Genomic DNA, 25241 nt, shown 5'->3' with positions numbered 1-25241 from the left:
CCGCGTCAATGCTTCCCAACCACGGAGTCACCACCCTCATCTTCATCATCGATGATGATCATCGTCGTCGTCAACAATGTGCTCTTTCAGCGATGCTTTTGGTCTTTGAAAAAAACGGCTCGGGCGTGAGCTCCTCGCGACCGGCCGCCATTTTTCCTTTGTCTTCCATTCTCATCTCCTGCTCGACGCTCTAGCTCCGCCTCTACTGACTCCCACCCGATCTTGTCAAAAGAGAGTCATCGCTGCCCTCTAGGGGCCAAAAATAGTCATTAGGCACAACAGACCGGCTGGAAACTTTCACCACAGCTCCGGAAGCCTTGCCCGCACCCGTTTCAAAAAAATATATAAAAAAATTGGATGACGTCTTTAGACGTCATTGGCAGTGCTCCGTAGGTTTTTACTTGACGTCTATAAACGTCAATGGCAGTGAAAGAGTTAATTTAACTATTGTCTAAAAACGAGTTTACGACGAAAAACAATAATCTATTTCAAGTATTCCTTAGGCTCCAGTTTAAAATGAGAAGAAAGTTATATTGTTTGTTTTTTAAGGTAACAAAAAAAAAAAAGTGCTCTTCAAGGGGAAGTCAACCCCAAAAATGTCCTTACAATAATATGTTGTATATCCCCCACTAGTTGTGAAACACAAGTTAAGCAGCAAAATCCACCCGTATTTTATCCATCTTAGGGGGCGGCCATTTTGTCACTTGCTGTCGACTGAAGAGACATGACAGTTGCTCGGGGCTCCGATAACAACCTATCACGTAGTAGCTTCAGAAAACAAGGTGAGATGTGATTGGTCAGGGATAATCGATCAGGGATTATCATTGCAGTCACCGACACGCTATGCTGCTTGTTACGAGCCAATATACCATCCCCATTATTTAAAAGTGTTTTTTTCAAATGATGAAATAATATTGCTTTATGTTTCTGTTTTGTTTTTTTTTTCGTCAAGATGTTAACTGGATATGTAATGGCCTGTAGACGTGAGATTAGCCATTAAAATACATACATTAGAGAAATTACAAAGAGTAATTGGCACAAATTTCCCTTTGCAATACAATCATCTTTTTCTTAATCATACTTGTTATAATGCAAAATTTCCCCGCTGTGTGGCTAATAAAGGGATTGTTATTTAATCTTTAGGAGTGGTCGATACCACTTAAAAAAAAAAAAAAAAAGTCTCTACTCAACTCTTATATTGTGTTTTTAAACTAAAATATAGTTGTTGTTTTTTAATCTAAAATACTGAAATTAATTTTGAATCTATTCATCCATCGAGTGCCTCCCGCACAGTTGTACCTTATACCATGCACAAGTATTAAGTTCCAAAATTGATGCACAGCCTTTTTTTTTTCTCCGCGTGTTTTCCACGACGGGCCTCCCGATGTGAAGGTGATGGCATGTTCGGGGGGTTTGATTTCGACGGCGGGCCGTAATGAAGTTTGACATTTAGTTTGGAGAGAGCAGCGGAGCGCGATCAGGCCTTGATTAGCACACTCTAATTGAGGATAATAAGGGGGAGGCGGTGATTGTTTCTAATTTTTGCCATTAATTGCAGCCGTTTGATTGAGGACAGGCAGGGCTGCCGTGTCAAGGGGCCCGGCGGAATCACAGCGTTCGTCGCACGCAGCCTTTTGAATAACAATGAAATTACTTCTCCGGTTACGTATTTGCAATGTGATCCTGCAGTTGTTGAGAAGTCAGAAGGGGAGAAATGTATATTGTTGCTTGCCATTGCTCCTTGAAGGGGAAGTCAAAGTTAAACATTTCTTGCCCATAATATGTTATATGTGACCTCACTAGTCTTTTTAACGTTGACATTCTGATTAATATTACGTTTGTGGAATATGAGTTATTAACTCATTGGCTCCCCAAAACGTATAAATACGTTCTACTTTAAATATTACCATGGTTTGATGCAGCCTCTGAACTAAAGAGACACTTGAAGAATGTTAGTTATTACAAAAACGGCCAGCGGGTGGCAGCAGAGTATAAGAGATCGACCAGGGCCATGTTGGGGAAAAAAAGCAAATTTATTCACAGTCCTACTAAACAGATTTGTGAATAATGATGAAACTTAGCTATATTCGAATGCTAATTGCTGCAAAACGGAAACCGATACAAATATAATTTTTTTCTGAAGAAAGAAGAGACTAATCTTTCTTTTGGGAGGTTGCATGTTTTTATAGCAATAGAACACAATATTCTGTGGGCCTTGCGCAATCAGTCAAAATCTAGTAAAACAGCCAGGAGCGAAGGCGGTTGCTTCAGTGAAAATGACTGAATGAGTTAAACATTTCTTGACAATAATATATTATATGTGACCTCACTGGTCTAAACATGACATTCTAATTAATATTACATTTGTGGAATATGAGTTATGCAGCAAAAATCCAGCCGTTTAATCTATCTCAGGGGGCGGCCATTTTGTCACTTGCTGTCAACTGAAGATGATATTTAAATGATATTTTTAACCCCTTTCATTTATTTTCTTAGTTCCCAGTTTCTCTTATCATATTGTCTTTTAGCTTTGTTTTTGCCTTTAATTCTGTTTTCTTTTAGCCTTTAACTGTTTTTATTTTTTTGTTCTTTTAGTTTTTAGCTCCAGTGTTTCCTGGGTGCCTTTCCTCACATGGTTTCTCTGTGCCCTGCCATGCTTTTTGTGTGTTTTGGGGGTGTTGGCAGGATGAGTGTTTTTTCTTTTAAAACATCCCTAATACAATAGTATTAGGGATGTTTTAATTGTTTAGCACCTCAAGTTACATTTTAGTGTGTAAAAGGTGCTATATAAATATTGATTGATTGATTGATTGACAGCAAGTGGCAAAATGGCCGCCTTCTGATATGGATAATAACTGCTGGATTTTACTGCTTAACTCATATCCCACTAACGCAATATTAACCAGAATACCTTATTTAGACTAGTGGGGCTGCAGAGAACATATTACTGTCAAGAATTTTTTGGGTATACACATTGATTTTAATATTATAGAACGGAATAAACTGTTGTAAACCAAGAACTCACACATCTTTAACTGTTAACTATCTTTGCAAACTGTGCTCGAGCAAAAGCACAATCACTTTCCAGGCGGAATCAAATGCTGTCACGGGCCGTATACGGCTCAGGGCGATCGGTTGCCCAACTTTGAGTTAGAGGGAGGGGCATATCTCCATCTTTGTTTCAGGTAGTGGATGAGCAGACCCAGGGGTCATTTTCCACAACATTAGGGGCAGAAATTGATAATTAGAGGTGTTCATGCCTCTCTGTAAGAGCACCCCCCTCGAGGCGTCGCCCTCCCCTTTAACCTCAAGCGACATTAAACAAATGCTGGCTGTCACGTCGGAGGCGGGTCGCAGCTCCCGTCTCGCAGCCCCGCCATACGGCGCGGAGCTGGCAGGACAGACGTTAGCATCGAGAGGGAGGAGGAAGCCGAGGGTGGGAGGTTGTTGGTGGGGGGGGGGGGCATACGGAGGACCCCCGTGCCCCCAGCTGTCTGAGCCAGCTAATGACTCGTCTCAGGGGGGCTGTTGTAGGAGAGCAGGGAAATTGAAACAGACGCCTGGACCAGGATGTGCTACATGTGTGGCTGCGTGCTGCCATTCAAGACGACACCAGCAGCGCAGCTATGTTTATTAATGTGATGCAACGTCCCCTTTTTTAATCGCTTCTCAGGCTGAAACGTTGTGATAACCTATCAAGATTTGATTTTTAATTGGTTCGTTTCGATGAGAAGTGTTGGAGACGTCCAAAGGGGATGCGTTTTTTTCTATGCTATATCTCGTAAGAAGGCCCCAATCACTTGATCGATTTGTTTGTTTTTTTGTCCATTACGAGCGAGCTTTATATACAGTTGTGCTTGAAAGTTTATGTAAACTTATGTGCGCACTATATGGTGAGAAAAAAGGCTATGAAATCCAAAATACTGTGGCAATCGTTTAGATATTTTCAGAGGTTGACTTTGACATGAGTAGAGATGTGCGTATGAATTTTGGTGACGATTCATAGCATTATTGTCATAAAACCACGTTTAGATTTTGTATCTTTACAGTTGTGCTCATAAGTTTACATAACCCAAGGATATGTAAATGTTCAAGCACAAATGTACACTAACACTCGAGTGAAAAGAAAAAGAATAGCAACAGTCGCCGATGTTTTTTCAATCATTTATTAAACAGGACAAACAGTCAGAAACGCAAATACAAAATGACAACACTGGCAAGGAGAATGGAGCAGACACCAACGTGATAAACAATGCTATATTTTGTGTTATTTATTTATTTACTTATTTTGTTAGCGTTCCAACAGATGCATTTAATGCGGCGTATTTGTCCGGTACAGTGGTTTATAGCAGTCACAATATACAACATTTCATGGTTGCAAGCAAGTCACGACTCTAAGTGTTTTGAATCAGTTTCATATTTATGGCGTGGAAGGTCTTTTCGTACCAAAGTGATAGACTATGGCAGATTCAGACTTCTATAAGAATCCAGACTACATTGCCATACTGTGGTGAACGTCTCTGTAAACTTGCGTGACAGTTGAAAATGTTAAACATTACCTATGGTTAATAAAGATTTTACAAAGAATGCCTAAATTTACTGTATTAGAAAAACACATGTTGAAATTATATATATTTATATATATATATATATATATATATATATACTGTATATATATACTGTATATATATATGTATTAGGCCTACTAACGTTGTACTATAGGGCAGTATAAGACCCAGTGTAAGTGCAACTAGGACATGTCTGCCATCTAGTGGTGAATGGTGATATTACAACTGAAAACTACACCGTGGAACCTCACTATTCGCTGCGATAGGGACCACGAATAGCAAAAATCTGCATCAAATTGCGGTAATTGAAATGCAATGGAGTTTCTATTTATTTTTTGTAAACCCAAATGTTTTTTTTTTAATGTAGATTAACGCTATACTATACATATTTTTACAATATACATTTTCAATGAAAAACGGGAGGTTGCTCCCCAAACCCCCCAAGAGAAAAACAAACCCCTCAAAAAATTTATAAAATTTTGAAGAAAGAAAAAAAATACCCCTCAGATTAACTCATTCACTCCCAGCCATTTTCACTGAAGCAACCCCCTTCGCTTCTGTCTGTTTTACAGGATTTTGACCGATTTTGCAAGGCCCACACAATATTGTGTTCTAATGCTATAAAAACATGGAACCTACCAAAACAAAGATTAACTGTTTTTGATGAAAGAAGAGATTCTTTCATCAGGAAAAAAAAGTTAATTTGTATCCGTTTCCTTTTTGCAGCAATTAGCATTAGAATATAGCTAAGTTTCATCATTATTCACAAATCTGTTTAAAACGTGGGTCAAAGAGCTTTTTGCAACATAGCCCTGGTTGATCTCTTATACTCTGCTGCCACCTGCTGGCTATTTTTGTAACAACTACCATTGCTTCAAGCATTCTCTTCAGTTCAGGGACTGCATCAAAGCCTTCTGTATGCTCTAGCTTAAAAAAAATAAAAATATACGTATTTATGTATGTATAAATACGTCTTTGGGAGCATGATAATATTTAAAATAGAACATATTCATATAAGTTTTTGGGGAGCAAATTGGTTAATCAAGGTGCCACTCGGAGTGCCTTACATCAGGGCAGTCAGTGAATTACAGCTTTACCAACTCAATACGATGACGCCATTTTAACACATTATTGCGCCATGTCAAGTACCGTCCACTGTGACCTGTCATCTGCACAAACACTGCAGCCCAGTGTTACCAAAATCCGATTTCCTCACCTTAAATGTCTCAGGTGTTGTCTCCAACACTTTCCCCACTTCCAAACAATCCGTGGGCCTTCTCAGCCCAAGTTTCCCCCACCACCGCCATCACGCTCCCATTCCTCGACGTTAGCATCTTCAATCCCCCGCTGAGCCCATCCCACTCCTCCAATACAGCCCCATCTCCCTAAAGGTAATGACTGAATTAGGCCTAATGTTGTACACTGGCTAATGGCGCCGCGCCGCACATTACGGCATGTGCAACTGGCAACGACAACAGCAATAATCCCGAAGCCTTCTTGTCCTCCTGCACTCCGCCCCCGGGGGCTGAGACGGCGCTCAGGGAAATGAATGGAGTTTGCCACACTACAATGAGCTTTTGATGGGAGACAATAGAGGAGGCTGCCAGCGCCACACAGGGTGGTAAGAGGAGAGCAATATGGGGCCCATCTACCGACCGGCCCTCCCTTCTTCCCTGCTCCCCTCAGGCCCGTCTCCCCCCCGCCCACTCCACTTCACCAACCTCCTCTCCCAGCTTCATAATGGCATCCGGAGGGGGAAAAAGAAGGGAAAGTGATGTCAAATGTCAGGAAATCAGACGGATGGCGAGCTGACAACCCCCTCCCATTGTCCCATCCCTCTATCCCTTTGCCCAACGGTAGCACAGGTTAATATCACATTTATAAAATCACTTACAAGAAACAAAGCTGCCTCTCTGCACCCCCCCACCATCACTCTCAGACAGTCATATAGTTTCGCCGGAGGCTAACTGAGGTGTCCATTTGTCCACTGATGGCCCCCGTCCGTACCTGTCGTTCACTCCGCGGAAAGGAACAACACAGTTACTGAAGTAACCGTTTCCTGTTGCCTTTTACACACGTTTCTCATGCATTTTGTCAGGCTAACTCGTTCAAATAATTGAGCAATTTAGGAAGCAAACAAGTGACTCAATATGTTGTCTGAGCTTTTATTGACTCTTGGAAGTCTTGAATTGTTTCCTTGGCAACAGATGATGAACCCAGTCCATGTTGTTAGGTCGTATTACTGAACCTTGAGGGCTACAATGTCTTATTACTGGGGTGGTGCTTTTTGTTTCCGTGGTTTTACTAGCCCTGGAAAAGCTACAAACACTTACAATGGAGTCCAACAAACACTCCGAGAGGGTTCATGATCTCCCTTTTCCACTACATGGTCTACCTTGTGTTCTATACACTTTTGCTAAACATTGAGCTGAACAATAACCTTGAATAAGGAATCATTCCCACAGTTCCCATTAAAAGGTCATTTTATTGTGTATATATGTATCACATGGTTGACATAAACCACCACTTGCCACTCATTACCAGATCGAACATTTGAGATAATAGAAATGCTAACGTTAGCCCACCACGTTGTCGTACTTGCGCTTGTGCAGATTGTACCTACCAAATGGACATTATTAGCTATCAAGTAGCAACCTGTTGTGGTAAGTTTCCATTAAAAGTTTATTTTTTTGTGTAAATGTATCAGATGGTTGACATATACCTCTACTTGTCACTCATTGGGCTACCAGATTAAACATTTGAGAATCATATATATTGTGCTTTAGCTTGGCGCTTGTGCAGATTGTGCCTATCAAATGGACATTAGCTAACACGTAGCAACCTATTTGGTAAATTTCTATTGAAAGGTACTGCCAGCCAGGCATGTTTTGTTTATTTGTATTATATGATTGACATAAACCAGCACTTTGAGATACACAAATAGAAATGCTAATGTTAGCCTGCACTGTTGCTGTGCTTTAGCTTAACACTTGTGCAGATTGTACCCACTAGATGGAAACACTCACATACTGTATTTACCTCTATTTCTGACTTTGTAACAATTTAAACCCTGTCACTGTCGAGCTTTTTCTCTTTATACTGTACACTTCTTCTTCTTCTTTTTTTATAGTAGTGACTATAGTATTAAGTCCAAAACATATGTTCAAAAATTTACATTTACATTTATGGCATCTTTCATGCTCATAATTTTGCTCATGTTAGTTGTTGGCATGCTGTACAGATCATGTTTAGCACCCATTAATGTAAGTAGCGTATATATTGCCATAAAAGAAGAAGCAGTTATTTAGCAGCCAATGATTACATAAAAGCAATAGTAAACACCACAGACATCAAATGTTATAACATTAACTGTCAGAGAAGAATTTAGCATGTTTTTTCGAGTTAAAAATATGGTTATCCAAATTCTACCTCATTCGGCGCATTTGTACTTTAAACCACTGTGCTTGAATATCTTTCTTTCTTACCACAATTTTTCTGTGATTTCTGATATCAAACTCAAAAGGTTAATAATGACTGTATGTAATAATGCAATGATGTATGTATAATCAAGAGTTAATACATTTATACGACTCACTATTATAACTGAGCCTTTGGCGTGTTACACTTAATTGACACATTATCTACCCCCCCCCCCCCTTCCCAGCCAACGGAATGAGCGACCCAGCCAGTTGCAGTGCGGGCAGCGCCACGAGTCCCAAGCTAGATCCGCCGCCCTCACCACACGCCAACCGCAAGAAACACCGACGAAAAAAGAGCACGGGCATCACCAAGCCTGACGGTCTATCCGCAGGAAATGAAGGTAGGAAAGATAAGAGACACTGAAGACATTTACAAATTGATTAACAAATCGATGATACGTTTATGATTGGTCTTGCCAAAATGAGGTCAAAACTTTGATTGTAATACTGCAAGCTGGGGTTTGGTCGTTGCTGGTTGATTTCAAATGTATCTAAATGGTTGCCCATAAAAGTGCATGGAGGCGCACGGCCATTACATCCTCAAAGTTGGGTTACCATGGTGCGTACTGCCCCGTCCAGAAGCCGCAGCCCGTCTCGGCGGGGGATTGTCAGCCCGACTCTTCACCCAATTAATAATGATCCCACCGCACAAATGATGAATGGAGCGCTCTAATTGGATGGCATTGTGGAAACACTCAGACGCATCTCAGAGGCCATAAAACTGATGTCAGACAAGCGGCGTGATCAATCAACAAGATGGATACGCTGAAAAAACGACAACAATGGCGTTGACGCCTCCTAAATGATGCTTAGCATTTATAATCATTAGACATGAAGAAAAAAAATACTCTCCTCTCTTGACAGCTGCTCTTTAAGATTTGTATGACTCTGTTGACCACAGAGGCCGGAGTGATCATCATCATCACTTAGTCACCAATGCTTTTATATTCAATGCGGTGATGTCACTGTCAACAGTAGCCTTTTCCACAAAAAGATAGTCCACCTTAAATACAGTTTTAAATTGGCGCTTATACTACCTCCAAAAACGGATGTCCAGGTCAACTTTTGACCCCCTCATTCTCAATTGTCATTCAGAGGTCATTCTGCAAAATATAATAAAGGTAACATTTGAATAAATGTTGCCTTTTACAGGTAGCCTGAACATAATTTGAATTACATGTATATAAAAATATAATAATAATAATATTTTTTAATCCAAATTATTTTTGATATAAGACATTAAAAAAAAGTAGTGAAAATACTTACTTTGCTTGGTAACGAGTTACTTTTATTATGAAGTAATTCAATTACTAACTCAGTTACTTTTTTGACGTGATGTTGTTGATATTTGTCAACTGTCGGCATGTGAAGCCTTTTGAGCCCTTTGTGTGATTAAGGGCTTTATAAATAAACTTGACTCGACTTGACTTTTTTGAGCAAGTAATGAAAACTATAATAACTTTTATTAAAGTAACGTTCCCAACATTGATTTCAAGGAGGCTTGCCAGGCGTTCACCAACAGTTTTTCTTGTTGTATAAAGTTTTGAACACTGTTAAAATTCTTTAAAGGTCACAAGTGGTCACAAAGACATTCCTCGGCTGTTTGCTAACAGTTTTAATGATTGCACCAGTATTTATTGTCAAAAGGAAGTTCAAAATTCTTGGTGACAAGAAAACTGTTAGTGACCATTAAAAAAAAATTCTACCTTCACAAACATTTGCAAACCTTTGCCGCTCAGTGGGATACGGGCTTTACTCATTTGTGTAAAAAGCCGTTTTTATGTATTTCGATGCATTAATTTACCATGCGACTCCTCTCACATTGGACACGCTGGTTAATATCCTGCGCTCTGCCATGTAATGAACTTCTCATGTGCTTAAAGAATGATGCAGGACGCACGGCGGGACAAGTGACAGCCCGTAATGCGTTTCTCAGCGGCCGCCGACGAGATCTTTCAATGAGCTACCCCACCATAAACTCTGCTGGAAAACTGATGGCCGATAAAGAGTTGCGTTCCCTCTGATGGATGCACGGTGTCAGCAAACATCATTAGTGTGTCCCTACTTGAAAAAATCTGGCACTTGAATGGAAGAATGTTAAGCAACATTGTGGAAGATGTTTTTGTTTAGTAAGATCAGAATAATCATAGTAATACCAATTCAAATGCAAAAAGCAGAGTCAATCGTAATACAATTCATGTCAAGTGAAATTAACGAATTAAAGAAAGAAAGACTTATGAAAAGAAAGGGCAACAACCGAACTAAAAAGTTATGCAGCTCGGTGGAACATACACTACGTTGAAATGCAATCAATATTCGGGTTAAGGTCAGAATTCCGGATTCGGAAACATTCAGGCTAACCCGTTTACATACATGCGTGAGCGCACAGTTACTTCCCTATCCCAATATAAACCGTGACGCATGGACGTTATTTTGCAAATAGACGTCATTTCCACTTTTACCTTTCTAATTTTCAGTCAATTAAAGACATTATATTCATGTCACTCACCACACTAGTAAAGTTGTTCATTTCCTCCTCACTCCCAAAGTATGGTTCTGTGCTACGGTTGCCATGTTTGTTTACCTACGTTTGTTTATTTCTGAAAGGATGCGCGCCAGATCGTTATATACACGCATACCGAATTTTTGGGGCTATACGTCGCACCTTTTTTCATAAGTTGGCTGTTCCTGCGACTTATATACGGAAAAAAATATACCGGGGGGGGGGGGGCGGTATATAATTTGATAGACAGCCACAAGAGGGCACTCTAGACTTACGAACTGATAACTCTTTAACAATTAAATATTTAAACCGTAAACATTAGCTTACAATGAAAACTGAGGGCAGGAACACAACTGAAAAGAAAATCATATTCTACAGACTACAAGCTGCAAGTAGTGAACCTTCATTGTGTTAGCATATCTTACACTTATTCAGCCTGTTCTCTATTCTTTTCTTAATCTTATAACTTGGCTCCCAAGATGACGTAATGTCTGTTTTTGGTCAAGTAGTTTGTAAAATAACAGGGAGTCCTCGGGTTACGGACGAGTAAGTTCCGTTCCTAAGATGGCAATATAACCCGAATTTCGACTTAAGTCGGATTTCAGCATTAAAGTCGATATTTGCATCAAAATACTTTGTACAGTAATTTTAAAAAACATATTTGTGAGCCGGAAGATGCCAGAACCAATATTTTGTGTTTCTACACGGACATTCATTCAGAACACAACCCAATGTTTCGTTCAAACGAGGTACCCTAATTGTGTTTATATGACCAAATGTTCGTTTTTTTTGTGCATGTTTACATGGCCTTCCAAAACCTGAATGGCAATATTCGGGTTCTGAAAGGGTTATTGACTGCATGTAAACAATAACATAGTCACAAACACACACAACCATAGTGTAGCACTCACGCTTCGATTATACCGGAATGTTCTTCTGAAGAGAACCTGTTTACAACATGAGGTAAGACAATGTGTCATATTGTGCTCAGCAACAGAGTTCAAATTAGATCAGCAGTCCTAATAAACTCTTTAATGTCCATTTGTGAACAATCGCAAGTCTGACCTAAGGTAATTATATAGTTGTCAATTAAAGGGAGGTGCTCATTTGTCTTAAAGGAAACTTTGTATGATATATTTTCACAATTAACGATAATGTGCACAGTATTCTTTACCATGGTGACCATGGGCGGAGCTAGAGAGTTGCAAACAAGCGATTGGCGACTCGGTGTTGCTTACTTAAACTTAGCGACTTTACGACAACTTTGATCATCTTTCCCGGCCCCTGTAGCATCTATTTTTCGAGAAAAAGTGACGTGCAACAACTTCTAGAGACTCAGGTACTTCTTCCAAAGTAGATGTTTACCCCGCCACATCTAGACTGCAAATGAATGGCGCTTGATGATGCCTTTATTAGCCAGAATCAGGTTTGTTTAGGAGGTACGTGGTTTAAAAAGTTAATAAGTAGTTAGCAAGTTGAAAACAGCGGAAGTTCTGAAGTCAGCCTGCACTTCACCCGACTGGTGTAAAGTTTTCGTGCGAGAGAGAATCAATTTAGCCAAGTGTGCAAATGTCCTGCACCTTAGCATAGCAAGGGTTAACCTCCTCTGGAGTCCAGCTGAGGATTAGGAGATGGAGCTTTAACTGCCTGCGCTAATGGCGGGTGTTTATCTCAATACTTTGTTTTTTTGTCGCTCCCCGACTCGCTCTCATTTCCCAAAGCTGTCCCCGGAGCCCGCGCTCTCGTAATGACTTCCTGCGCACCACGCACCCGACGGAGGAAAGGAAATAACAAGATTGTCATTTGGGGCTGCCCACAGACGCGCGTTTAATTGGCCGCCGCTCTCATCGGGCTCTGTTGTTAAACGCGCTAGCTATTAGCGGTAGCGGCGCTGATTTCATGTGTTTGTTTATTGTACTATTGGCTGGTGTTGGTGTGCAGAGGTGTGTGTCAGATAGATAGCAAGCGCTCTCCAGTCTCTCTCTCTCTCTCTCTGTCTGAGTTGGGTCGTGGTTCCCCCCCGGGGGGCCCCTGTCGCAGTAATGGCCTTCTCCTGATTGCTCTGATACAGGTTAGGAATATTGGCTTTAATGATGTGTAAAATGAGCAAGCAGTGCCGCTGACATTTACAGATGGGCGCCGCCTTGGCCTGTTCTTCCCAACTGCTCATTAATTCACGGGGAATGGCGAGCACTTCTTTAAGTGACTGCCTGACGCGTGCGGCGGCGTGCGACACGAGGAGATGCGACGCGCCAAACAATAGCTCACCTTTCGCCCCCTCCAAGCGGCGTCTCCGCCAAGTGTTCACACAAATGGATTTGGGGAAAAAAAACAAGGAAAGAAGACGAGGTCCTCAAGGCTAAAGATTGTTGCTAAGTCCTTTGTAAGGTTTTGTCACAGCGGTCTCCGGAGAGGCTCGCGTACAATAGAGAACTCAGCTGGACTCGCAACGGCGCCCTGAGGTGCTAATCTGGTCCACAGGTGCTGTCACTGTCTTCATTTCTTTCAGCGTGACAAAGGAGCCTGCACTTGAAATGCTCTGAGCACAATTCTCTCTTATTTGTGTGCCTCGTCCATAGATTACACTGAATTTAGGTAATATTTGGTGGCAAATTTTGAGATTTTTCAGAATCTCCTCCATACTGGAACAGTAGCCTGAATTTCTTAGCAAGTCAGAACATTCCATGGTCTATCACTTATGGAGGACCAAAACTGCCGAAATTAAAAATAAATAAATAGATGACTAAATGAATACAAGTGAAAATAAAAAGGGATTTAAAAAATATAATTCAAAAATTAAATACAAAAAATAATAAAAATGGAAATACAAACATATTTGTGTATATATATATATATATATATATATATATATATATATATATATATATATATATATAAAGTAAAAATAGATACAAACATAAAAAACGAGATTCAAAAAATAAATATAACCGCTCACTCTAGGCAGCTTGCGACGGCAGAGACACGCTTAGGACCGTCCCCTCATTTGAATAACAATTCGACCTGACAGAGCCTCTGCAGCATGAAATAAACAAATGTGAGAGCATAGCATTTTTATTTATTGATTGATATCTAATTCAGTTTATATATTAATTTTTGTACTTCTTTGCATCTCATTTTTTGTATTTATATATATATATATATATATATATATAAAGTACTCCGGCACGGTGCCGGATTTCCGGCGTAAGAGCCACTAGCGCAATGACAAATCCAGTGAAGTAAACAGTTTAACCGTGGGGAATATTTTACTCGTCTGGCAAAACACCGCCGATACGGAGAGAAGGCCAACTTCCAAATAAATCTAAATGGATAATGAATGAGATGACCTGGCACTTGGGGAGGACTGGCCATTGGGAATTTCAAATTTTCAAGTTTCCCAAATGCCCAGTCCAGCCACGGCGAGGAATCGAATAGTAAGTAATGGCTTGATGTCGGTCGAACAATGAATCAGCACGTTGGACACTGCACCACCGTTTCCCGGAAAAAGTTCAGGCTCAGGATTTTTTCTTGCTTTAAGCCCTGTATATATATATATATATATATATATATATATATATATATATATAATGCATCAGATTTATATAGCGCTTTTTTTCGCTTCACAATGGATACATTATTCATGCACTCACACATTGACACTGATAAGCTACTTAGGCAGCCTGACGGAAAGCGAGGCTGCCAGTGTGCGCCTACAGCCCCTCCGACCGCCACCAAACAGTCACACCTTGTGAGTAGCACGAAATGATCTTAACTTTTGCACATCTTCCAGCAGACATTTGAGCCATATCTTATCCATTTCTTGTGAACATATGCCAGCTAACATACAAACTTCCTTCCTTCCCAGAACAAGTTGTGTAAGTGAGACATTCCCCAGCAGATTTATGATCCATGTAAATGCCGGACGATGTTTATCTTCTTCCGCTGCTCCCTCTTTGTCGCCGCGCAGCCATTACGCTCTTAACTTCCCTCTTTATTACACCGTGTTAATTAAGGAAAATCATATTTAGCGCATCACTCACCGGCTGGCTTTCGGTCGCGCGCTCTCTCCTGCCGTTCAATTTATTTGCAATTGTCAGGAACTTGTTGATGGAGAGCTGGCGGATAAACACGGCCAACAGGTTAATGCTCAGCATAATGTGACGAGGTGATTGTTCCAGGATGCCACCTGCAACCACGCAGTAATAACACAAGCTCTAATGGCCTCTTCACAGGCTCCTCATTGCAGGTTGCCTGTAAAGCTCGCAGCGATACAAGCTTTGGGCGCATTGTTCATGCTAAGATTTAGTGTGTCTGGGATGAAGAAGGAAGAAAAAAAACAACACTTACATGCAGCAGAATTACTTTGCAATGCAATTACCAAACTGTGAGGGAATAACTGTACTGTATCATACCGGTTATTAACATTTTCACCTAATTTTAAAATGTGACAGATGACAAACATGGCGAGGAAAAAAAAATCAGGTGAAGCTTGACATTGACTAACCTCTATACACATCTTTTTGGCATCTCATCCTTCAATCGGCCAATTTATAGAGGACTTACAAATCAAATTGGCCATCAATTGCCCGGTGTTGCAAGACAATAAATCCCTTCTCACACTGCGCTCGTTCAGCGTGAAGGAATCGCAGCACAATGCGAAATTACCGGTTTGCAGCGTGCCCATATTTGGAAGTAAAAATTGAGACTGAGACTGCACCATGAGAAGACGATCATCCCGTTACCTGTAATCAGACATTTTAAAATTTAGTCTCAGTTTTAGTCCAGTTTTAATCATGCTTGTAGTTAGTGAACCTTATCCCGGTTTTATTTAATCAATTTTTAGTCGACTATGAATCTAGCATGATTTTAGTCCAAAACGTGATTTTATTAATCTAGTTTTAGTCAACAAAAACTGTCAACATTTTAGTCTAGTTTTAGTCAAAACAATCATTTTACCCCTGCATATTTTTTGGCAGCAGATAATGTTGAACGTTTCAGATTTAAACCAATTTCACATAAAATTTTCTCTCATCTTTTTGATGAAACTTCACACATAATTACAGTATTTCAACAAGTGGCTACAATGGCTCCATGTTATGAGCTACAAAATTACCCATTATTAGTTAGCGGTCGGATTAATGTTATTGTTGGATGTTATAGCCGTTGGATTAATGTTGCATTATAACTATAATTTACTTTTTTTTTTTTTTTTTTTTTTAACCTTTCACCATGGTCTGTCCCATGTGTTTGTGCATGTTGCACTCACTAGCTGCCGATTTGAAAGGGGGTGTGTCACCGCGTCACATGACAGTGTCACAGTGACAGATTAGCAGAGACAAGATTTTACAAAATCATATAATTTTCGTCTGGTTTTTGTTGATGAACTAAGACGTCCATGGATTTTAGTCCAGTTTTTATTAAGTGAAATACATTTTTGTCTCGTCTTTATTAGTCGACGAAAATGCATACTCATTTCAGGGATGTGATTTTTCCGCTAATTCGCGGAATTCCGCTTTTTTTATCCTTCTTATTTATAATTTTTATTTTTATTTTTTTAGTAGTTCATTGTGACTCCGACAGATAACATCTTCTGCTATAACAAAGACATTTGTGGTATGCTCTAATATGAGTTACTTTTCATTTGGTCATGATACAATTATTCATGAAATTTGAACTCTTCAACATTATTTATGTGTTAACTTAATAATCACATTAGTTAGATATGATGATATTCTCAGTGATAGTTTTTAAAAGCAAAGACAGTCCAACGTTTTTGAATGTGACTGATTTTGAGTTGACTAAAACTGCCATTTTATATGGGATAGTTCAATATACATTGAAAATTTATGCTGTTGTTTTGTCTATTTCTTTGTCATGTGAGTGCATTGAAAGTACTTAAAAACACGGAAAACCCATGAGCTTCGGGAGGCTTCGCCCCCCGTGTCCCCCCACCAGGGCACTGCCCTGGACCTAGCTGGGTGCCAGCGGCCCCCAGACCCCCGGCTAAATTTTCAGATAATTTCACTTTGGTCAAATCACATCCCTGTCATTTCGTACCAGCTATTATTTAATGAGGGTTTTAGTCCAGTCTAGTCTAATCTAGTTTCAGTCTGTTGAAAAATGTGTGTTGACGAAATTATTTTTGTTTAGTTGTCTTTGACAAAATGAACACTACCTGTAAGCCATTCCGCCTACTCCTATCCAATTGACGTCACACACCACTGCCGTTCTTGAATGGAATATTTTGAGGCACCTCTTGTGGCTCCGTGCCGCCCAGCAGCTCCATTCTGTGGTCCCTGCTCCTCACCACATACACAATGAATGAAGTTGACCACGTATGAAAAGGGCTTGACGCTCTGTGGAGCAGTGAAATATCCGACCAACACACTTTTACTGACATCACGCAGGTCCCAGAGTATGAAACAGTGCAGGTTAAGGATGAGAATCTCAATTAGCCTCACCAGTTTTAACAATTCCGATCCAATAAAATGTAATGTCCAACAATGCACGGGCGTCAACTGTGTAATAATGAGGACTTTATTCATATCACAACATGACAATTTTCAATTTGTGACATCGTATTGTAGCTCTTACGACAAGTGTACTGTACAAGTACGTGCCATTATACCACAAATGAGACCGGTAGCGCCATAAACAAGGTCCGTTGCAAAATAAACAAATCCATTCTCAAATAATATATAGTGAAATAAAAACGGTGAAACAGAGTAATGCTTAATTTTTGTGGAGCCTGGCTATGATTTCAAATACATTCAGCGTAATGCTAAGTTGTATTTTTAATCATTTGTTTTTATTTGTATGCCGTTCCATCGAAATATATCAGTACGTGAAACCGGTGGGTGGCACAAAAAAGTTCAGGGAGCACTATACTGTACTGAAAAAATCAAATGACTCTGATTAGTACAAAAAATCAATTTGTTCAATCCCTAAGCTCCTCCCACAATCATGAGTCTCGTCCCCTGATCCAGATGTTGGTTGTAGTACAAAGAGTGACTTGTGAGAGTCAGCACGGTGCCTCAGGGCATCCTGACTGCTGAAAAAATGCAAACAAAAAGAAAGAGCAGTAAGAAGAACAAAGAGAAGAAGCTAAGCTAATTGTTAGCTTGTCCGATAACCATACTGCATTTGTAATCTTCTTGTCATTTTAACCGTGTTGGTATTGTGGTCCTCTTTTGTGTTTAGCAACAGCTTGAAATATTTTCTTAATTGGCTATCGTTTTTTGTTTCACTTCAGAATCACGGAAGCCGTGGATTAGCGAAACAAATTTGTAATCGGGAATACAGTATTGAACAGGTTTAAGATCATCACCTCGTCAGCCCCTTTTTTAAACAGGTGACACGGGTGGCAAATCACTCCTAACGCACCCAATTTGGATCCATTGTTGGCATGAGTGTAACCTGCTTTAAATATGAGCTTCTTTAGTGGCTACAGTTGCAAGAGTGCATTCGTGTGCATGGCGAATTCGATTTGTTTTCCCTTCTCTGCTCATCAGTTTAGGAAGTCAGCCATCCTTTGCATTTTTAATCTCCATAATGAAAGTCTTTTAATGCCTCCAATTTATTGCCTGGGCAGCCAACAGAGTAATTAGCTTTGTTCTGTTTTTGTTTTGTTTTTTCTTTGAAAGATATAAAAAGGAGTAAAATAGCATTTGAGACTAGCAATACATTGGAACGGAAAATTTGAACACAATTCTTCTTTCCATATTTGGAAGCATTTTGTGCATAAATAAATAATGGACAGAGAAATAATCTGTTCCAGGGTGTAACAGAGACCATCTAAATTATTATTATTATTATTATTTTTCCTTAACAGGCAATGTTTAATATTTGTAGCCGTCATACAAGTGAAAAATAATAACAACCTCTGTTATGGTTTTGAAGCTACCTCAGATGCTGAAAATTGCTTTTTAAATGCCATTCCTTTATCATGCCATTCATACACAATGGCATCACTGAAAAGTGACTGCGGTAAGTGTAGAATGTATGGTGGGTGGCATTATGCAAGTAGAGAGTAGAGACAGTTTAATTTTTCAGCCTTTGGTTACATTCACATTGCAGGCGAATGCGACCCAGATCGGATTTTTTTTGCCCAAATGCGACGTGTATCTGACTTTCTTATGTCCGTCTGAACGGCTCAATTCCGATTTTTTCACATCCGACCTGGGTCACTTTCATATGTGGTCCTAGATTGGAAACGTATCCAAATTTTTGCAATGCGACCGCAGTCTGAACGGCCAGGTCGCATATATCCGACCTCGACATCATCAAAAGTCAAATATACGCTCCACGCGGGCGGTGGCATTAATCTTGATTTATGCTTGACGCATCTGCGAGGTCCGCACGGCTCGGCAGACGTACGTGAATCGGCAAAGTTGTTTCTTTATATTTGACTTTAATTTAATCCCACTTGAAACATGAAGTATAAAGATGATATTTGTGGTGATGATATTAGTAATTTAGCCACAATTTTAGACGGCTCATTTATTACGCGGGGCAATGACGTGACGTCATCGTTCGGGAGGAAAAAAAAGGAGATATCTCCGTGTGATGAGGAGCTCGAACAGGCTCGCCTCATTTTCACAAAATATTATTTCTACCTCCTCCTGCATCACCTCTGTAGATATGAGATGGAAAAAAATGAGCCCCGACAAGGGACTTGTAAAAGTCTGTGACTTTGACACGCTGGACCATACGTATTTACTTCCGGAAACACAGCGTTGTGAGTGACGTTGTATCCTCTTCTGCGCATGCCGGTCACTTTGGGGACGCATTACGTCCACACAAAAGACAGACTGAGGTCGCAATTAACTCTTTCACTGCCAGACGTTTTCAGAAACGGGTTGTCCCCACTGCCAGCCGATTTAAGCATTTTGAGTGATCTTTCAAGGTCCACAGAAAATGTTGTGTTTGGACTATGAAAACACACATACTACCAAATGAAAGATTGGACTCTCAGCTTTCATCAGAAAAAAAAGTTTGTTTCTACCTTATTCCGTTCTTCAGTAATCAACAATAGAAAATGGTTACTTTCACCGAAATTCTCTCTTTTGAAACAAAAAACGGAGAAAAAGAGCTTTTTGTGAAACGATGTTATTTCATGCACTCTAGTGAATTGTACACTTCTTTTTGTCCATGAATGATGCCACAAACACCTAAATAGTGCTTTACTTCTGTAAAACGCTTTCACCAACAATGAAAAAGTGTTTTTTGATTGCAAAATACGTTTATTTCCATTCAACAGTGTAACAATTTGACAAAACAATTTCGCAAACTATTTACAAATGTGTGCAACTGTGGTACTATTTACAATTATGTGGATGTTTCAAATACAGTTTTTCCTTTTGTAACGCTCTCCTGCGTGCAAGGAGACGCCAGGACTCGCACAACAGTTTACTTTCACTTTCACATTGGTCCGTTTTGCGTGCAAACGTTACACTTTCTTGACGGCCTTTTTTTCCGGGGAATAAAAAGCAAGTAGCAGACTGTACACACTCCTCCGATGAATATGCATTGGACTCGGGGCACTCTCCGTCGTCCGATCGAACGTCCGCCTGTGCGTGCTCGGTTGCGCTCCGCGTTACGACACCGTCATAGCCGCCGCGTCAGCGGTTCCAATTTCGCCGTCAAGCTCGGATTCACCTTCATCATCATCGAGGATGATCACCGTCGTCATCAATGTACTATTTTAGCGTTGGTCGATGCCTTTCGTCTTGTAAGTGTAGAGCTGCTTGCAAACGCTCGCCATTGCCCGTTCCCTCCTCCATCTAGCTCCATCTAACGTCTTCTACTGCCGCGTCAATGCTTCTCAACCACGGAGTCACCACCCTCATCTTCATCATCGATGATGATCATCGTCGTCAACAATGTGCTTTTTCAGCGATGCTTTTGGTCTTTGAAAAAAAACGTCTCGGGCGTGAGCTCCTCGCGACCGGCCGCCATTTTTCCTTTGTCTTCCATTCTCATCTCCTGCTCGACGCTCTAGCTCCGCCTCTACTGACGCCCACCCGATCTTTTCAAAAGAGAGTCATCGCTGCCCTCTAGGGGCCAAAAATAGTCATTAGGCACAACAGACAGACTTGAAACTTTCACCAGACATGCGGAAGGGTTTCCTCTACCCGTTTCAAAAAAAAAATAAAAAATCATTGGATGACGTCTTTAGACGTCATTGGCAGTGAAGCGTAGGTTTTTACTTGACGTCTTTAAACGTCAGTGGCAGTGAAAGAGTTAATAGGTAATGTGAACGCTTACTCAAAAAAATCAGATTTCACCCAAAAATCAGAATTGAGCATTAAGACCTGCAGTGTGAACGTAGCCTAAGTGGCACCCACACGTGACAGGTGGCCAAAGACGACAGAGCAAATTTTAGCACCGCAACAGAAACAAAACCTCACCCATGGAACCCAGCAAAAGCAGATTATTGCCTTGACCTGAACAGTAACACTTCACATGGCCGTCCCAACTTTTCCAAAATTATTTTGCACAATACTGTCCTCCATCCTTTATGTTGTCGTTGAAATTTGTACAAATTTGCAAACGTACCTTTTTTTACAGGCATTTTGAAAGAGATGGCTATTTTTGTACCCCCCTAACCTCCCTACTAGTGCTTTCTAGTGACTGCCAACCATTAATACCTCCCCTCTTGTACCTCTAAATAAAGAGGCTCCGCGAAGCCCGGATCAATTCTCGCGACCTGTAGTCGATTGCACAAACGGAATCAGATAATTGAAGTCGGTGTGGAGCTAATTGGATTATTGCTTCTGCCACGCCGCTACATTACGAGCATCCGTCAGACGTCTGTCATTTAACAGCCTCGTCACGGCGCCCGGGAACCGCCATTGATTACGAACCGCGGCGATTGCTGTCAATTAGCAAGTCGTACAGAGTTAATTTCAAGTGAATGGATCGTGCTACGTGTCGCATAAATATGCTTTGACTTGCAATGGCAAATTTGTCATGAAAACTGGAGTGGAATGGAGAAATAATCACTTGAGAAATGTTATGTGAAGTCTATGTGTATTAAATTGAGGCAATGTAAGACATATTGAAGCTGTGTTTGCATAACAACCAGACACCTGAGTATGTCGACGCGTGTTTCTCAAAGCTGTAATACAAGGTAGTCATATATTGTCTATGTATGGCAAAGCTTCGTGAGGCATATTAAAACTTAACTTTGCCAGACTTACATGTTCATGTCATCAAAACAATCCCACTTGAAGCTAAACGGGCATAACACCCAAACACCTGCGCATTTGGGTCTTGAGGCTGAAGAACAGGACAGTATCGTGTGTCAAATTGCAAATAATATGTACAATTACGTATACAAAAACAAATAGCAAAATCTTTTTCCCTGCACCTTGTGGTTCATTCTCACCCCCCCCCCCCCCACCCTCAACCCCAACCCTCCCAGCCTCCCCAAGCTGGCTTTATGTATGCAAACGAGGCCACTCTTTACATTGACATAATTAGGTAATTACAAATCATTTGGCGACAGGCTGAAGCGTGCAGCTGCGCGACACAATGTACAGGACGCTGTTGAGAAACGACAGCATGTGTCGCAACATATGTTGTGTCCAGAACTCGGGTTTTAGGGGACACGAGGGCATTTGTCTCATTTGGACTGAAAGGCGGGATATTTAAAAGAAAGCCCTCGCTGTTTTTGATTTTAGAGCTAATGTTTGTGTGTTGACAATTTGCACATCAAAACAAGTCAAAAAGAGGCCGAACTATAACAACTAGAGATAGCTGCATAATAACTAAGAATAGACCGATTATCGTTCGAGACGATTATCAGTGCCAATATTTGGCATTTTGACAAATATCGGCATCGGCCTTTTTACAAATTTAAAGCAGATAAAGCTGGTATCTCACTCAGCGGTGAATGCTTGCAAACGTAGCAAATAAACGGTTTTCATCAGGATTCATAAGATGTTCATAGACAGTTTTGACTTGTCGCAAAGACATTTTAACCATATTCAGACAATTTTTCACTGTCTGCGAAAATCTTTTGAAAACTTTTCCGAACCCTGACGCAAGCCCCAAATTAGCTACACTCACATGCATTTGCTTAGTGAGAAACATGGAATTTTCATTTATGGATTTATTAAAATTTCTACTTCATAAAAAAAAAAAAAAATGTTTACACTGGGAACTCCTCACACATTTTTTTCATTTTATTTTTTTATTTACAGTCGAAAACTTTAGGGAACTATTTATTTGCTTAGTTTTTAATTTAGCTTAACACATATCAATGATCCTGGAAGCTCCCTGCATTTTTTGTTATAATTTTTAAACAAAGCTGTCCATTCTTTATTTGTGTGAAATTAAAAGAAAGTTTTTTTGTTTTGTTTATTACGCTAATGTTTTCTCTTCGGTTATCGGCGTCCTTGACTACTAATAATTGGTATCGGCCTTGAAGAAACATATCGGTCTATCACTAATACTAACAATGTTACAAGATACAAGATTACAGTATAAACTAGAAAAATTCCCGTGGAAATTTTGAATGGGACTGCATATCAAGTCAGAAAAAGTCATTTTTTTGCTTAGATAAGCCGTATTTACTATCATACTAAAAATATTCAAATGTAAACACACTAAGTTCAATTGTAAATTTGTGTCAAAATTAATAAAATTGCCATGACCATTTTGCGACAAAATGCATCACTTGAGGACATAAGCAAATTTCTGTGCAATTTCTCAGTTTACAAAAACAAAACTATACTGGACAAATAATATGTCAAAGTCAGTTCAATTAAAGGATTAGAAATCCAACATAAACTTCTTTTTTTTTACAAAATCAATTTTTCAATAATTTTTAACTTTTAATTTCATTTAATTTTAAAAGTCTTGAAATCAACTTGCCGTAAGCTGAAAGAACCCTGAGTAATCAGTCCAATTTTTTCCCCCAAACTAACAAACTTAATCATCATCTCACAATATACACCAATAATCACGCCCAAATATGTACATTAGAAAATGAACGTATAGCCGTTGTTTTCTGTAGAAATGCAGGATTTCACATGCGGTAATATTCAGCAAGAACGAAGATGGGCTTGAAATACTTCCTGTTTTCGTTCTTATTCTTTCAAATTTAAACCGTGTACTTCTTGTTACCTTTGAATAAAAATCTGTTGTCTTTTTTTTTTTTTTATAAATCAGAACAAGAGGATTCTTTTGAGTTCATCATCGTGTCGCTGACCGGACAAACGTGGAACTTCGAGGCGTCCACGTACGAGGAGCGCGAGCTGTGGGTGCAGGCCATCGAGAGTCAAATCTTCGCCAGCCTGCAATCATGCGAGAGCATCAAGAATAAGGTACTTTACACCGTCTGTCACTTTATTTCCATTCTTTGCCTCTCAAAACTCCATCGCTCCCTGCCCTCCTCCTCCTCCTCATGCTGTCACATGTGGGAGGCTGTCAGACAGGTGCACAGCAGTGTTGTCTTATTACAAGTGACAGGCTTCACAGACAGAAGCCGGCTCGTGTCAGCGTGCCTCATTATCATATTTTATTTTGACGGAGTCTCCTTTCTACTCTCGGCCTGCTTGATCGTGCTCGATTTTATAAGCGTTGCACTTGCCGCTGATTAGTTGACTGCAACTCATTCCCTCTCTCTCTTCGCCGCAGTCTCGATTAGGCAGCCAGAGCGACGCCATGGCCATCCAGTCCATACGCAACGTGAGGGGCAACAGCTTCTGTGTGGACTGCGATGCAGCAAGTGAGTATATTTGGTTCACATCAAAGATAAACCACACTTGCTTGGCACTTCGTTAGGTGGACTTCAAAATTACATTGCTACTTTTTGGTAGGAATTTATTTAAAAATGACTTGATTTAGCATACTTTTGGGACTGTACTTACTTTTGTGGTTCATTTCCAAGCCACACACATTCTATGTGGCTGTGTTGTATGTTGAAAGAACACAAAATGCATGCAATACTCAAACTGCACATAAAAGTATGAACACCGGGGCAGGGGACAAAACAGAAGTAAACAGTAATAAATATTTACGGGAGATGGGGACGCAGCCCGGCCGCAAATGTTTCATTTATAATTACTAGGGGTGTCAAAATGAGTGCGTTCATTTTGATTTCATTTAAAGTTCTTTTAACGCCACAAATTTTTGTTAACATGCAATTAATGGCCGCCCCTAACTTGGAAAGCCTGTACTGGGGGAATTCCAGTCGCAAAGTTGTATTTTACAATTTTTAAAATGTGCAGAATTTTACAGGTTACTTCATGTTAAAGATTAGATAGCTCTTAATATGAAAAGAAAGACGCACTGAGCTGTCACCAACATCTTACAAATGCAATTATGCCATCTAGTGGCAGAAAAATTATCTCAACACAAATCAATATCACACTCGTTTTTTACAGTACGGTACATCTTTTTTTAATTTGATGAATTATTATGAAATTAATGTATCAATGATTTAAAGACGCAACCATATTTCTATTAGTTTAAAAACATTCTATTATACATTTTATTGTACATTTAGAACAAATATAAAAATTGTGATGTGTTAACTATTGAATTAATGCGATTAATTTGAATCGCCTGACACCCCTAAAAATTACCTATAATAATATAGTAAATGGTAATACAGTATCAAACATACTGTGATTCCGAAACAGTTTAATATCATTTCATTTATATATATATATTTATTTTTTA

At 39.9% G+C, this 25241-nt stretch overlaps 1 protein-coding gene across 3 annotated transcripts in view; it reads left to right on the top strand.

The window, feature by feature from the left end:
- Positions 1 to 25241, top strand: part of agap3 (ArfGAP with GTPase domain, ankyrin repeat and PH domain 3) — a 215939-nt gene that overhangs the window by 164093 nt on the left and 26605 nt on the right. For all 3 annotated transcript variants that reach the window (XM_077556576.1, XM_077556577.1, XM_077556575.1), the window contains exons 13-15: positions 8233 to 8388; positions 23727 to 23881; positions 24195 to 24285. In XM_077556576.1, the coding sequence (XP_077412702.1) occupies positions 8233 to 8388; positions 23727 to 23881; positions 24195 to 24285 (402 nt within the window). The remainder of the gene's footprint in view (positions 1 to 8232; positions 8389 to 23726; positions 23882 to 24194; positions 24286 to 25241) is intronic.

This window comes from Vanacampus margaritifer, chromosome 2, assembly GCF_051991255.1.
Source record: "Vanacampus margaritifer isolate UIUO_Vmar chromosome 2, RoL_Vmar_1.0, whole genome shotgun sequence".
Taxonomy (NCBI): domain Eukaryota; kingdom Metazoa; phylum Chordata; class Actinopteri; order Syngnathiformes; family Syngnathidae; genus Vanacampus; species Vanacampus margaritifer.
The sequence above is the reverse complement of the archived record's forward strand: the minus strand, read 5'-3'. Positions and strand labels throughout refer to the sequence as shown.